This window comes from Pollicipes pollicipes, unplaced genomic scaffold (genome assembly GCF_011947565.3).
Source record: "Pollicipes pollicipes isolate AB1234 unplaced genomic scaffold, Ppol_2.1 Scaffold_6138;HRSCAF=7277_pilon_pilon_pilon, whole genome shotgun sequence".
In the NCBI taxonomy this organism is placed as follows: domain Eukaryota; kingdom Metazoa; phylum Arthropoda; class Thecostraca; order Pollicipedomorpha; family Pollicipedidae; genus Pollicipes; species Pollicipes pollicipes.
Window position 1 is genome coordinate 12,317,675 of NW_023596818.1, and position 16,676 is coordinate 12,334,350.

A 16,676-nucleotide genomic window follows, 5' to 3' on the forward strand; every position below is an offset into this window, starting at 1 on the left:
GGGCGCACCTGGACAATCGAGTTATCTATATTGCTGTGGGAGGGACAAAGTCGAGGCAGGTTAACATATCTATACAACTAAACCGAAGAAAAATGTCCATGTATGCAAAAATTAGGTATAGCTCATGCTTGCACGACAAACATACAGTCTGAAACACTATGTTGCTAGCTTTATGCACAGTGCAATGAACTGCACTGCGGAGGTTGCCACGAAATATCACCGCCCGGATCCGCAAACTTAAAAGGATTTACTTTGGCACTGCTTATCGGTATGTCGTCTATATCTTCCACTGAAGAAAAGTTGAATGGTCTAACATTAATATTGTTACGACAAGCACGTGTTTTTTTCACCAAAAAAACAACTGCAGGAAGTACACAAAAGTGTTGAAATATGGTAGGAATATGGCTGCATTGAATGCTCCGGATTTGACGCGCAAGAAACGCTTATGACTGCCGAAAAAAGAGGGCGCGAAGGTGCGGTAGTTGTTAATATCGTTAATATATTATTATCTGCCGTCCCTGTCCGCTCACGTTGGTTTTTGGCCAGTGGTTTCCGAGAGTAGTTATCGGGGGAAGAATTGTGTGGGGGTGGAAGATATTTTTGATTCTTGGACGGTAGCGAGAGCTGTCTCTTTGGTAAGTTTTTGTACTGATTTGTTCATTCATGCGCATGAGGCTGGCCCGAAAGCTGAGAAAATGTCTTCAGCATTACGTAAAGTTGTGCAGTCTTGGCTTCCTGCCATTTATGTCGTAGTTGTAGCTTCCTGTACTGGTACAGAGTATCACACTATCCAAGCATGCTGCTCAGGTGTAGCCTTCATTGCAATCTCTGATAAGTTGACTGATTGTACAACATGCTTGACACGCAAGCAACTTTCACCTTGTTTCACTAGAACAAGTTGGCTGGGTATGTTGAGGGCATTGTGGCTTGGAATTATTATGGTATTCAAACTCCTGGAAATATTGACTATCCATGTGCTGAAATATAGGGAAGATTGCTAAAATAACTTAGAAGTGTGCAATGAATCAGCATGCATTGCTGCACCAAATGTTGGGCAGTTGACTTAAAGGTATGTATGCAGTTAAATTGCCAACAATTATGATGGAATGTTTGGCACAATCATATAGTTGGGCATTCTTTCTTCCCAACTGTAAGGATCCCTGAAGGATGGAAGGAAAAGTTACAGTCATAAAGAGAAATGGGAGTGCCTCTTTATAATATGAAGAAGGTCAAGATGTATGCCAAACATACATTGACCTAGTAGGTTTTCTAGCGTTAGAAATCATCTGATATAAGAATATGAATATTTGTTATTTTAGTTTTGCATGCACTGTAATGAGCATGCTAAGCTTGATATACATACATTTTACTTACTTAAGCTCAAATATTTTAGGAAGTGTGGTCATATAGTGTGCACATCATTGCAATAGCATTCAACCAAATATGGAGATTGATTCTCCTTGCCAGCTAATATAAAAAACACTTGACTTCTACTTTGAAGTATGATTGCATTTTCATCTCAACTTACAGATAGTGGAAGTTAAAGTGCAAGATCAAGATGAATGATGGAAAGTGTGTGGAATATGACTAATATTAGGTGTCTGGAATTTGATTAATATATAATTTTGCTGTTAAAACTGTGCTCTTTGAAACATGCATTAAGATATCAGGAAATATGCCCTGTGCACATTTCAAAGCAAATGTGTTTGTGATATGCTTGATGCATATGAAATGCGACTTGGTCAGATTTATAAGCTGATTCAAATCCCCAGTCCAAATGTCTGGCATTGAAGCAGACTTACAGAATTTGTTGGGAGCAGACTGGTTCAGCTGGCCTGATATGAAATTTTGAAAAATAAACAAGTGTTATGAGCCTTATATTTACTCATGATGGTCAGAACCTGCCACAATGCACTACCAGCTTGAAGTCCTGTTTTTGTTTCAAAAAATCAAGCCCACATTGAGGAGGTCCTGGGAATATATTGTATGCCTCCACATTATGCTTGCTCTGTAGGTGTTTATGCCAGAAGGCAATTTGGTTGCCAGCAAGGTTAGCCTGGATACAAAATGGGGTCAAGGAGTTTTGGTGTTTTGATTTTTTAAAATTTGTCAACCTGTGGTAAGGCAGGCCAATGAATGACCTTATTATTAATTAAGAATGGCTTTATTGTTGGTCATAGACCAAGCCACAGCTTGGTACCACATCCAGGTTTCTTCTCAAAGTTTGGTGTGTATGTCCGAGGACAAGAACAGTTGTGCTGCATGTCTGTCATTGATGTGCTATTGTTGCATCAAAATAGACCATGCTGCTGCTGCTGGTATTGAATCACATCATGTGTTTCCACATCTCAATCATCTGTCAACAGCTGCTCAGAAATGATGGCTGGAACTGAGGATGAAGTTTGGTATTCAATTGGGGATGGCTCGTCCCCCCCCCCCCTAATGTGGAAGGGGAAATGGGTCAGATTTTGCGAGAATGTGGTATATTTCAGGGAGGTTTAGCTTTTTCTCCCTCTCCAGTCCCCCAACTTATGTTGTAACACCACGCGCCTGGCTGGAACCACGGTGCATCGAGGACCGGGACCAGCGAGTCCCGCACCGTGATAACTAGTCGCGACGAGCTAGACTGCTGACGCGCCCGCAGCGCGCCTGTGACTCAGAGCACCGCGTCGTCTACCTCGCACTCGGACGATTATTAACTGGCGATGGAGGCCGGGCGCCAAGTGTTGCTTTTTAGCGCGCCGGCCGGCCAGTTGTCCGAGCGGCGGGAACACCTGCGGGCGGTGCGGGGCCGGCGACCGAGACCCAGTGTTCGTCCGAGTCCCGGCTGTGCTGCCACGCCGCAGAATGCGGTCCGTCCTCCTGCCATCCCTGCTGCTGCTGCTGGCGCTGCTGGCAGCGCCGCGCCCCGCCGCCGGCCAGGAGACGGCCGCGCCGCCGGAGGTGGGCGCCGCCGACGCCACCGCGAGTCCGCCGACGGTGCCGGAGGACGGCGGCGAGCGGGCGCCTGAGCCGGCGGCCGCCGCCGAGAACAGCACCGAGGCGGAAGGACCCGCCGCCACCACCGAGGCGTACGACAACGCTGAAAACGCGACCGATGCTGCCGACGTCATGGGCAACGTCACCGACGTCATCCGCATCATGAACAACGTCACCGACGACGTCGATGTTATGAGCAACGTCACCGATGTCACGAGCAACGTCACCGACGTCACGAGCAACGTCACCGACGCGACGGTGGCGCCGACAGACGGCGGCGGCAACCACACGGACAACTCGCTGTCCTGCTTCGTGTGCAACTCCGCGGACGAGCCGCTGTGCGAGGACCCGTTCGACCGGCCGGCGGCGGAGGCGGCCGGCCTGCTGACCGTGTGCCCGGCCACGCCCGGCCTGCGCCGCGTCTGCCGCAAGGCCTGGCAGCTGGTGCCCGGCGACACGCGCACCGTGCGCACGTGCGGCCACGACAACGACGCACGCGTCTGCTACGTCACCACAGCGGCCGACACGGCCAGTCACGTGTGCCACTGCTTCACGGACGGCTGTAACGGCGCCCCGGCCGGCCGCGCCGCCGCCGCCGCGCTGCTGCTGGCGCTGGCGGCGCTCGGGGCCGTGTGGTGAGGAGCGCGCTGAACGTGCGCATCCGCGGCTCCCCCCAGGGGTCAGCCAGAGGATGTCATTGGTCACCGCCGTCTGCGTGGTGGTGTCTCCTGTCCCCGTACGCCGATGGCAGACGGCTCTTTTTCGCGTAATCTGATACCGGGTGTCTCTTGCTCGCCCGCCTTTACCCAGCGATTCATGGACGGAGGGTGTCTGTTGGTGTGCATGACCCGGTCGAATGCACCGCCATGCGACGTCTCTTGTTTCCGTGATCCGGTGGCGAGCTGGCGCCGGCGTGGTCTTAAACGAGGACGACACGGTCACGCGTCGTGTTCTGTCGGACGGTCATCGAGCGGTGGTGAACTGGTGGCAGCCGGCGTCCGGCTGCCGGGCGCGCCGCGGGTGTTTTTTTCCATCGATGGCGGCCCGCGTGACCTTCATGCGCAGTGTTGCGGCGAAAAGGATGACGTGACCCCGAATTCTGTTTGGAATGTCTAGTCAGCTCGGTTGGTTTACGATGGTGTTGGTTTGTTTGGTGTGTATTTAATGTTCGTTAATGGACTGTGTACTTCGCAAGCCTGGCTGTCAATAAACGCCGAATGAAAGGAAAAATATGTATTCGTATGAATGAAATATTGTCCTGACCTCAAGGGCACGTGATGCCCCTTATTCTGTCCCACGTTCCCCCACCTAACGGCAGCAATATTATGGTCGAACCCGTAGCTCCTCCTGACGACTAACAGGCGGTGCATCAGCCGTACAGCTAGCTCCTCCGGTGCTGGCAGCGCGGTTGATGCTAAATTCCGCCCGTAATTAGCTCAGGTGGCGTTTAATGACTCTTGGCTGGCGTCACATCTGCCGCCGCGCCACAGATTTGCACGTTTCTATGCGTCACAGCAGCCCACAATTGCTGAAGAGATCGGTGCTGAAGTGCAGAAGGTGCTCAGATGCAGTCCGCTGTTGGGACGGATTTGAGATGACGTGAGCTACAGTGCTGTGCTGATAGTGCTCAGGTGCAGTCCGCTGTTGGGATGGATTTGAGATGACGTAGTGAGCTGCAGCGCCGTGCTGACGGTGCTCAGATGCATTCCGCTGTTGGAATCTATTTGAGATGACGTGAGCTACAGTGCTGTGTTGATAGTGCTCAGGTGCGGTACTATGTTGGGATCGACTTGAGATGATGCGGCGAGCTGCAGTGTCGTATTGCGGCACCACGCCGTAGCTCCCTGACTTGGCCGTCCTCACGGGTGTGCAACAGGCTGCCTCCTTGTTTCGCCGCCTGTCCTACTGTGACGCGTCTTGAGATCCTTCATCTAGCTCCACGCGGACGTGCCTGGTTCGTCGACGAGGCCCCCTCGCCGCTGTGATGTTTCCTCAGCACTCCCCCTCCCCACCAGCCAGGGTAGGACCTCTCCCCCCTGCCCCCATGTCGGACCGCCTCCGTGACCTGTTGTCTGTTCCAGCCGCCAACGCCTCCGTGACCTGACGTGACCTGACGTGACCAACCGCCTCCGTGACCTGACGTGACCTGTTCCAGCCGCCAGTCCGGCTGGTGCCCGCGGCCCCCGAGGCGCGGCGGCCATGCTGTGCACGTACGTGGTGCGACGCTGGCTCCGCCTGTCGGCCGCCCGCCACCACGTGGTCAAGCTCACTCCGCAGCAGGTGAGTGGGCGCCCGCGTGACCTGGAGGGAATGCTCCGGGGTGGGGGACTGGAGCCGGACCTTCTTCTGGCAGTCTTAAGAGCCGGAGCGTTTCGCACGACATAACCCGCTCTGTGTCTTTGGAATCGTTAGCTTTTGCTTCTTCGTAAGTTAGTGACTGGGTCTTTGGGACGCGTCAACTGCAGCGGTCATTTATGTCCTGCTCCTTGGTCAATCGGCTGTGCTCGACACGGAGTGGATGACGACAGGACTGATAAGCCGTCGACACGAGCTATGAGAAGATGTCAGCTATTTGCGTGCTAACCGAAGGAATCGTATCTAAGGCAGACAGCAGAATACTGGACTTGGGGAGTGCTGCTGCTGACCAGCGTACGTATGTGCTGACCTGCTGACAAGCCTATGTTTGTGCTGACCTGCTGCTGACCAGCCTATGTTCGTGCTGACCTGCTGTTGGCCAGCCTATCTTCCCGCTGACCTGCTGCTGGCCAGCCGTGTTCGTGCTCACGTGCTGCTGATCAGCCTATGTTCGTGATGTTCGTGCTCAACTGCTGTTGACCAGCTTTGTTTGTGCCGACCTGCCGCTAGTCAGCCTATGTTCGTGCTGATCTGCTACCAGTCAGCCTATGTTCGTGCTGATCTGCTGCTGGCCAGCCTATGTTCGTGCTGACCTGCTGCTGACTAGCCCATGTTCGTGCTGACCTGCTGCTGACTATTTTACGTTCGTGCTGACCCGCTGCTGACTATTTTACGTTCGTGCTGACCTGCTGCTGACCAGCCATGTTCGTGCTCACCTGCTGCTGATCAGCCTACGTTCGTGCTGACCTGTTGCTGATCCGCGCCGACCCGCTCACGCCGCCACAGGTCACCACCATACTGCAGACCAACGAGCACACACACACGGCGGAGGGGCAGCGGGTGATCGACCACTTCGACACGAACCAGCTGCCGTCCAACACGCCGTGCGAGGACATGCGCTCGGAGGCGCGCTGTCGCCACACCGGAGGTGAGAGGGAGCCGGGGCGCCGGCCCGAGCGACGCCACCAGCATGGGACCAGTGCACGGTCCGCTGACGGAGGGATCTCCTGGAGACTTGTGGGATGGCGAAGTCTGCGTGTATTGATGGTGTTGTGCTGCACGCGAGCGTGATGCTTCGTGAATAACACGATGGGGCTTTGTGATGGGTGTAGCAATCGTGTAATGCCAGTTGTTGTGCAACTTTACTTGCTGTCCATATCTTACAGCGAGCCACCTGCACTGGAAGGCTTTACCGCGCAGTTGCGCTTGATATCGCGTCGAACCCCTAAACATCATGCCGCGAGCTGTGCCCGCAGATCCGCCCGCGGCGCCCTGCACAAACCGTCCGTCTCCTGTCGTGGCGCTGCTGACGCCGCGGCGCCGTGTGCCTTCGTCGCCAGACCACCTGCTGGGCGTGTACGACGGCCACGGCGGTCGCGCCTGCGCCCAGGTGACGAGCACGCGCCTGCCGTCGTACCTGGCGGCGTCACTGCTGCCGCGGCCGCAGCTGGAGCAGCACCTGGCGCGGCTGGAGGCCGGCGACGACGACCAGCACTCGCTGCTGGAGTGGCCCAACGCGTTGCCGCCGTACGCCGACGAGCTGGACGCGCTCCACGAGAGCAGCTATCTCAGGTCAGCCGGCGCGGGTCGCGGAGGCGGCGGCCGGTCGCAGCTCGGCTCTGGGGGAGGTGCGAGGTCAGGCTGGTGTTGTCGGAGGGTGTGAGTGGCGGCCGCCGCGGCTCGGCGTCAGCTGGCTTGCTGGTCACGTGGCCACTCGGTTTCGCCACCGCTTGGCGACGTACCGTTGTTCCAAACGTTTTCGAAACGTGTCTCATTTTCAAGCGCATCTGCTGCTCACAGCGGTCCAGCGAGATGACACAGAATAGAAACGCGTGGAGCAGTCATTTCCGTCTCGGTAAACGTGACACGCAAGAAAGTGGCATTAATGGGAAATAGTAATGCGATTTGGGCTCAGTATTCCTGCGACTTCCCTGAACCTCAGGTGGTCTCGACGCGCGTGACCTCACATGCGCGCTACTGACCGTCCTGTTCACACAGCTGTGTGACCTGGCTTCAGCCGGAGGTGACCGGCCTGATCGCCCCCGTGCCCGCCCCGCAGGTACGTGCGTGACCTGGTGCAGGAGGAGTCGGCGCCGCGTGACGTGGGCCACGGTCTGCAGCGCGCCTTCCTCCGGCTGGACGAGGACCTGGCCCGGGAGGCGGTGGAGTCGGCCGAGCGCGACGATCCGCTGGGCGCGGCCACGCTGCGCGCCGCCGTCTCCGGCTGCGTGGCGTGCGTGGCGCACCTGAGCGCCAGCCGCCTCCACCTGGCCAACGTGGGCGACTGTCGGGCCGTGCTCGGCGTGCTCAACGACAACAACCAGTGGGTGGCGCGGCCGCTGACGAAGGAGCACGACTGCGACAACGCGGACGAGGTGCAGCGCATCACCGAGCGGCACCCGTCGAGCGAGCGGCCACACCTGCTGCGCGACAGCCGGCTGCTGGGCATGCTGGCGCCGCTGCGCGCGTTCGGCGACTTCCGGTTCAAGTGGTCGGCCGAGGTGCAGCGGCGCGTGGTGGCCGCCAGGCTGGGCGGCGACGCCGTGTTCCCCGAGCTGCGCACGCCGCCCTACCTGACGGCCGCGCCCGAGATCACGTACCACAAGCTGGCGCCGCGCGACCGCTTCCTCGTGCTCGCCTCGGACGGCCTGTGGGAGCAGTTGCCGCCCAGCGAGGTGGTGCGCCTGGTCGGCGAGCACGCGCACGGCAAGACGACGCTGACGCCGCTGCGCCTGCCGCGCCGCGACCACACGCTGAACCAGGTGTGTGAGATCCTCGAGGCGCGCCGGCGCGGCATCGGCACCAAGCCACAGGACGCCAACGCGGCCACGCACCTGCTGCGCCACGCGCTCAGCGGCACCGAGTCCGGCCTCAACCACGGCCGCATCTCGCAGCTGCTGACGCTGCCCGACGAGCTGGTGCGGCTCTTCAGGGACGACATCACCATCACGGTCGTCATGTTCGACCCGGACGCGCTGCGGCCCAACTGAGCGTGCCGGCGGCGCCGCCCGCCGCCGGCGGCGAGCGCGGCCGTGGCGGCTGGCGCGGGCGTGCCGGGGTGTCGACGTCGGCCGCGGCCAAAGGTCAGTCGCCAGGGACCCGGCCGGTGGCCGCTCGTCGCGGCGCCGTACGGTCAGCTCCGCTCCGCTCCGACCGCCAGCCTCGGCGCGTCGTCCCCGCGTGCCAGCGCGTTCCATTTGCCGATCTTGGGCGGCGCGTTTGAGTTCCTGCGCCGGTCCTGGGACCCGGCGCCGGGCAGTCCTTAGCCAAATGTCTAGTCTGGGCGTGTACGCGCCGGGTGTGGTGGATCTGGAGGAGGTTCGGATCTGACGCGACCGGTGGCCCTTGCACGCTGCGCTCACGTGTGTGTATGACCGGAGGCCCGCGGCGTGTCCCACTCCAAAGACCCCGAAAAGCCTCGAGTGTGGCGAGCCTGGCGGTGCGTGTTCGCGTCGCGTTGTGTGTGTGGTCGGACTGCGCGCGGACGTCCGTGATGCCACCTGTCCGTGTGTGTACGCTGCTGTTGGTCACAACGACGCCCCTTCGCGTGTGCCTCGACACGTGACCGCGAGAAGACGGATGCCTTGCGGCGCGCCGGGCTTGTGACGTTCCGCTCTCGGTCCGACCTTCTCGGCGCGGGTAGGGCTCTGCCTCCAGGTGGCGCCGCCGGTCGTCGGCGGACAGGAGCGCGGCCTGCTGGCGCCGGAGCGTAGTGCGCGTGAGCTCCGCGGGCGGGGCCGGTGTGGGCCGCCCCCTCGCTGGACCATGTCCGAGGGTCGAGCGAGCCCGGCGGCCGCGTCGGCCCCGCCGGCGCGTCGCGCCGCTGCCGTCTCTGGGGTCAGCGCGCGAAATCTCCGTAGTGCTCAGAATGGCGCGGGTATGACCGCGCAATACGAGTGCCGCACGCACAGGGAGTCCCATCCCCCTCCCCACGGTCAAAAACGCGCTCGGTACGGGTAGGAGCTGGTGCAATGCTTTTCGGATAGCTGACGCGGGTTGGTTGATCGGGTGTCCCATGCGTCCTGCCGCATTGCTGACCTAATCTTCGATATCGTTTCCTCATGAGCGTGATGTCTTGTGCACCATTGGAAATGAACGTCTGTCCGCTGTCACCCGGATGAGATCACATACTAATGGTATCGAAGCGGCGAATTTGTCAGCTGGTGCCAACACCGGTAATGACTGCATTGTGGGGCTTCGCCCGTACGTTTTAGTTGCCGACGCCTTGACATCGCCGCGCTCGTGACACTCCCTGCGCAGCCTCCGCGCGTTCGTGGCGGGTCTTGATCAACTTGTGCCCCGCTTCGTCGGTCAATGGAGGTGTGACTGTGTCTGAGGAATGTCAGTGGCCGTGTTCCTGCACATTGCACGATAGGTGCGGAGCGGCACGGTGCGCACTGGCACGGTACTCGCGAAGCGAACTCCAAGGTTCGGATTAAGACTGTTCGGACCTGAGTTGCAGGCGCCGAATACGGCCGATCTGATTGGTGCCTACAATGCGTCTTCCGCGCGATGTCTAGATTTCGATTGAGTAGCCGTTTGATGTGCCTCGAATCGAGTGATTTGTGTTGAGTTGATTGTGAAATAAACGCACACGGGAATGAAGGCGGAGTTTGCTCTGTGGACCAGCCATATCGGTAGAGTGGTATCCAGTCATGATTTTACGTCTGAGGTATTTCATATTGTGCATAATGAAGTTTCGCTTTGTGCGCTTATCTGTTCCAAACGACAGTTCGCCGTACCACAGATTAATTTATCTCCGATTCTGTGAATACTGTAAGGTGGGCAGAATCACCCTATTGCTTGTTTACAACGTAATACCAAGGTTTCTACTGCTAGTCTGTTAAGTCATGAATGTGTGTCATGACATGCGTGTGTTTCATGTCATGAATGAATGAATGCTTTGTTTACATGCGTGTATTCAACTCCAAAAGCAAGCCATTAGACTTCGTATGAAAGGAATCATCGGGGGAGGGAAAACTATCGGTGAGCGACTGAAATATTAAATAAGAATCTAAGCAAAAACTGTTGACAATCTGACAACTTGCGTAGCACATAATGGAACATGATTCATGTAGACCTGTTGTTATGCAAATCATTTAGCTAGGTTTTCGTGAAGGCTGTGGGCGCAAAGTGGCCTCGATTCCGACGAGCCTGTAAATGATAAACCACCACCACTTTTATGCAAGCAGTACAATCGATATCTCGTAAGCTGCTGTTACCGGAATTGATCCCACCACAGCCGACACACAAGGCCCTATAACAACACGTATTCTTGGCACATATCGTCATACACATATATTCTTGAGTCGACACGTATATTTTTCAGTCGAAGTCGAATCAGGGTTGCGCGTGACTGCAAGTGGTCATAGCCAGGATTTATCCCGTGTGCATTCCTACGTCATGTCGCCTACTGTTGACAGTTTAGTAACCTGAACGACGTTTTGCCCGTTTCGGTTTTGGTGTTTTCGGTTTTGCTGCTGTCAACCCTTTCTGCAAGATTCATAAATAACGCATCTGTCATCGAATCCAGCGCAGGTGAATGTAAATATGCACCTTATAATCATTCGCGTTCGAGTACTGCTGAAGCCAACACGTTCCGGCCGTCTGGGGTGGCGCGTGTTGGTGTCTGGATAAGTGTAGAGCATTTTTGACAGGCCATACGAACGGTGGAAGCGAGTTCTGTGGGGTCACATTTAATTTACTTCTGAATTTCTTCCTGTTTCAAGACTTCGGGTGAATCTCAGTGTAATGTTCTTTCTTCTTGGTGGTGATGGAGTGAAGTGAAGATGACTGGGCCGAGCCGACCCGGTAAGCGAGTGCGTACAGATGAACTTTTCTTTTCTCAGGTAGGGGGGGAATCCTCAGGCTCATACCTGAAAATAACACTCAACTCAGGGAAATCATTCAAGTCCAAAGGTTGGCCATGGATCCAGATGTGCGTGAGAGGAGTTCTGGGAGGCTCTGAGAAGGTTGAAAAGGCGAATCTTCTGGCTGCAGGCAGCCTTCTGATAAAAACCAAAAATCATGGACAGACTGAAAAGTTCATGAAAAACAAAAAGTTTGGGAATGAGGAGTGTGAGGTTGTTCGGGAACAAAGAATGAACACATCCAGGGGAACCATCATTGCATATGACCTTGTAGATTTGTCCGAGACCGAGATTGTGGGATGGCTGGGTGAATTTGGGGTAGTGGGTGCTCGGAGATTCACCAAGAGGGTGGATGGAAAGATGGAGAATACCCCAACCATACTTTTGACATTTGACAGGTCCTCATGCCCAGCCAAAATGGAGCTAGATTACATCACATACCATGTCCACCAATATATCCCCAACCCACTGATATGTTTTGGTTGTGGCAGATTTGGCCACACTGAAACAAGATGCCCTGGTGATCCTCTATGCCTTCGTTGTGGGAAAGGAAAGCATGAAGGGGAATGTGAGCGCTGGTGTGTGAACTGCAAACAGTCAGGACACTCATGCATGGCCAGAGAGTGTGAAATATGGAAAAAAGAAAAGGAGATATGTAAGATTAAAACTGAACAAGAACTCTCATACCCTCAGGCTAGAAGGCAATATGAAAAAGAGCATGACCCCCCTGTCCTGAAGTCATATGCTGCAACTGTCCGGCACCCAAGTGTGGCTCCCACTAACAAGCAGCATGATGACCTCAGGGAAAAAGTAGGAAAACTGGAAGAAAAGGTGGGTGAGATGATTGCTCTGCTTCAGCAACTGCTGATGAAACAAGGTGCCCAGGGGAATACCAGGGGGAGGGATGACAGTACCAGACCTGTAGGTAGACAGGATGAGGAAGTTGAGGTGGATGTTATAGCAGAGGGACAGAAGGACACTCAAAAAGATGAGCAGGAAACCTATGAGAGGAGGAATGATGGAGAGGTTCAAGTGATGCAGAGAGATGATGTAGAAAGTGAAAGAGTGGACAGGGAGATGAATCATATGACTGTGGAGCATAATGAGGAGATGGAGGGTTGGCAGAGAGCATGTAGGGCAAAGAAAAAGGACAAACAACAATGTAACATATCTGAGGTACCTAATGACACTACCCCATCACCAATGATTAGCCGAGCAGGGAGATCTACGGAGAGGCCGAAGAGAAACTCCAGCCAAAGGAGGTCATGGAAGGAAGACTAACTAGTATTGAAATGGAGTGAACCACGTTTCTTTCTTCTTTGTTAATAGCTGAATAGTTTGTTGGTGATTGGTTGACAGGTATGTTGAATATTTGAATGAATAGGCCAGCAAATTCAGACGTTCTCCACGTAACTGTTCTCGTGCGGAGGGCATGCAGAGGTCGGTGGTGTTTGTTTTCATAGTTATTTTAGGACCCTTAATGCCGGGATTGTTATGCGAAATGGTTTGCAAAGTTGAGGGAGACTTAAATAACGAGTTCATGGTGTTTTCCGGAGGCAGCTGCGTTTTCGGTTTGAGCAGAGGTCGCCCGGTTGGGCTAGTCCCAGCCCACTTGGTTCTCGGAGGTAAGGTTAAACATCCAGGTGCGATACCTAATTCGGGTCAGGGGGTGGACGAGCTGAGGTTGTTTGTCTCGTGGAGGTCACCCTTCGGAGGGTGCGGGGTGATCCTTGCCGGGGGCAATGGTACAGGCGCTATTTCCACTCGACCGGCCGGAGCGCGCCTGGTTCCGACCGCGGGGTTGGGGCTGGCTGGGGAGGGGAATAAGGGAAAGGGAAATGTGTATGTACTGAGATGTTTTGTTCGCAGTTACAGGACAAGTAGTACATACCGATGTTTGGCATATTTATTAATTTATTTATCTGATTTTTTCATGTTTTTGGTGGCGGTCCTTTGTTGGATTTCGGCGTTCGGGCTGCGCATTGGTTGTATGTTTGTGTGTGGGGATATGGTACGCGGTACAGGCTACTCGCGTGATTTTCTGATGTTCAAGTTTAAAAGTTCAATAAATGTCGAACTGTTGTCGGCGTGTGTGCTTGACTGGACGGAGTCTGCAGTCTAAGGCAACAATAAAATGACTTTCAGCATTATGCAGTGGAACTGTAGAGGTGTGATTTCAAAGTGGGCGGAGATAAAACCACTGCTGCTGGCAAGACCACATAGTGCCGTATGTCTCCAAGAGACACACTTCCTCCCTACTGACCAATATGATTTCAGAATTCCCGGATATACTCTTTATAACGCTTATTCTGACGCACATATTAGACGAGGCGGAGCATCAATCTACGTCAGCAACGACCTACCTCATTTTCAGGTCACACTAAATACTAATTTTCAGGCGGTGGCATGTTCGGTGACAATGGGGCATTCTCGTATTTGTGTTTGTTCTTTATACTTACCACCAAACGAGAATTTGACGTACCTTGAACTGAACGACTTGGTTACACAGCTACCGCAGCCGTATATCATAAACACGGACGCCAATAGTCGGCATTTCTTATGGGGTGCAGACCGGTGCGATTCTCGTGGAAAGGTGTGGGAAATGATAATACGGCAACATGCCTTAAAAGTGATGAACGATGGTTCCCCAACCAGAATGGACGAGTACACAGGATTATGGTCACATATCGACCTGACTGTGACGTCAAGCAGTGTGGGACAATTCATGCATTGGCAAACGGACACTGACTTACACTCCAGTGATCATCTCCCAGTTTATATTACATATGATAGGTATGGAGATATTCCACCACGACGTGACGAATTTACTGGTTGGAATATTAACAAGGCGAACTGGTCTGAATTTACTGACAGATGTTGTTTGCGATTCAATGAAAGGGACGGTATGCAAAACTACCAAAACATTACGAAGGTTATGCTGGGAGCAGCAAAAGAAAGTATTCCTCGGAAAATCAGAAACACCAAATATAGCTGCCCCTGGTGGACTGACGAGTGCAAGGAGGCAATTCGGGCAAGGAAACGGGCGCTCAATCGATTCCGACGTTCGCACACACATCTGCATTTATTGGCTTATAAGGAGGCGAAGGCGAAAGCCAGAAGGATAATTCGTACGGCAAAGAAAGATTCGTGGGAAAAACTATTGCATATGTTCAATGTGAATACGCCGATACAACACTTATGGGACATCATTAGGAAATTTACCAGAAAGGAGCGATTTGCGAGACCCTTACCTGTTCTGAAGGTGGCTGGTAACATAATTGACGACCCAACTGAAGTTGGAAATATCTTCGGACGGTTGTTTTCTGACATGTCGTCCTCTCGGAACTACCGAGCCACTTTTAGAGAGCTGGAATGGCAGATGATGGATCAAATGCCGTCATTTATTTCTGACAATGAGGAGGTTTATAATGATGTATTCACGATGACTGAGCTACAAATGTCTATTGCTAAATGCGGCAATACATCCATTGGACCGGATGAGATACATTACGCGTTTTTTAGACACCTACCTGATGAACAATTGCATTCAATTTTGGAAATGATGAACTGCATATGGTGTGGAGGTGATATCCCTGATGAATGGAGACACTCGATTATTGTTCCTATTTTGAAACCAGGCAAACCTAGGGAAAACCCTGAGTCATATAGACCAATTCAGCTAACTTCATGTTTTAGCAAAATAATGGAACGAATGGTCGCCAGACGGTTATCCTGGTTTCTTGAGCGGAACAATATGTTGTCTAAATATCAGTGTGCATTTAGGAATGGAAGAAGTACCACAGACCATGTAGTCAGGCTGGAGTCCGAGATTAGAAAAGGTTTTTTCTACAACAAATATACCTTGGCTGTTTTTTTGGACCTTAAAAATGCATATAATCTCACGTCTAAAGTTGCTTTGCTCACAAAAATGTTTAATATGGGTTTTAGAGGACGCCTTATGTATTTCGTTAGATCGTACCTTGATAACAGAACCTTCCAGGTGCGCAATGGAACATTATCGGATACGTTCGAACAGGAAAACGGCTTAGTCCAAGGAGGAGTTATATCCCCGATATTGTTTAACATCATGATTGATGACGTGTGTGGAAATGTCCCGAGTGAAGTGTCCCGAGCGCTGTACGCTGACGATTGCTCTCTATGGGTGCAGGGAAGGAGAATTTTTCATCTAGTTAATAAAATGCAGGGGGCGTTGAACCATGTGAGTGCATGGGCTGATCGGTGGGGTTTCCTTTTCTCACCTCACAAATGCAACGCAATTGTATTTCGAAGGTATATGAAGGCAAGAGAGATGACGAACATACCTAACTTACATATATATAACCAGCCGTTAACATACACCGACACCGTCAAGTTTTTGGGAGTGATGCTGGACTCTAGGCTGAACTTAAACACGATGATGCAGTACATTAAAACAAAAGCTGTCAAAAGGATATCAATATTAAAATGTTTATCTGGAAAAGGCTGTGGCGCAGATCGTTCTACACTATTGAGAATATACAAAGCCATGATAAGACCGATATTAGAGTACGCATGCCAAGTTTTTGATGGTCCCCGTAACAAGGCAGTGGAAATGATTGATGTTATTCAAAATGAATGCATTAGAATTGCTACTGGAGCCTTTAGAACTTCGCCCATTTTACCATTGATGGTTGAAGCAGACATACTTCCCTTGAGACTGAGGAGATGCGACTTGTCTCTCCGTTATTCCCTGAAGATACTAAGTCGAGAGGATCATCCATGCAGAAAACTTATGGCCAATGAGGCTGCGTTACATGAGGTAGAGACTGGATATATGAAAAGGATTTCTGGTTTCCCGCTATATGAGAGAATACTTGATATGTGCCATGAAACAGGATTCGATTTCCCAGAAGAGGTGACCTTAAAACGCAGCGTCGTTCCGCCATGGAGATTACGTAAATGTACGTTGATAAAGTTGACTAACAGGAGCAAGAGAACGCTAGATGAAGTGCAAATTCAATGTGAGTTTAATGATTTGAGAAGCAGGTATACAGAATACGAGTTCATATTTACCGATGGAGCAAAAAGTGCAGACGGAGTTGGATGTGCTTTTGTCCACGGTGAAAGACGTCAAAAATTTAAACTTCCTGAACTTTGTTCGATATTTATAGCTGAAGGATTCGCAGTATTACAGGCTCTGAATTATACACATACAAATCGCATCCTCAAATGTGTTATATGCACAGACTCCTTGTCCATTATAACAGCCCTGGGAAATCCGACTTCTGAAAACCCGATCGTGATCCATTTACTAGAGACGGTCAGTCAGCTTATTGAAATGGGCAGTATAATCATTGTCCTCTGGATCCCAAGCCATAGTAATATACGTGGAAACGAGACAGCGGATGCACAAGCAAAGATGGCTATAAGATTGAATGACGTGTGTAATTTTCAAATGGGTCCTAAAGATTATTTTCCTAAAGTGCGTCGAAG

The 16,676-nt window shown here is 52.7% G+C and overlaps 1 protein-coding gene across 2 annotated transcripts; it reads left to right on the plus strand.

The window, feature by feature from the left end:
• The first annotated feature begins 463 nt into the window (after nt 1-463).
• Nucleotides 464-8,389, plus strand: Pdp (pyruvate dehydrogenase [acetyl-transferring]-phosphatase 1-like protein, mitochondrial). 2 transcript variants are annotated; one of them, XM_037229558.1, is made up of 5 exons: nt 464-635; nt 5,135-5,259; nt 6,121-6,262; nt 6,675-6,906; nt 7,394-8,389. In XM_037229558.1, exons 2-5 carry the CDS (start codon nt 5,179-5,181, stop codon nt 8,322-8,324), a joined length of 1,386 nt encoding a protein of 461 aa, XP_037085453.1. In that variant the 5' UTR covers nt 464-635; nt 5,135-5,178; the 3' UTR covers nt 8,325-8,389. The 2 variants fall into 2 exon arrangements, with proteins under 2 accessions (XP_037085453.1, XP_037085452.1); XM_037229557.1 differs by lacking the exon at nt 464-635 and adding an exon at nt 681-711.
• The last annotated feature ends 8,287 nt before the right edge of the window (nt 8,390-16,676 follow it).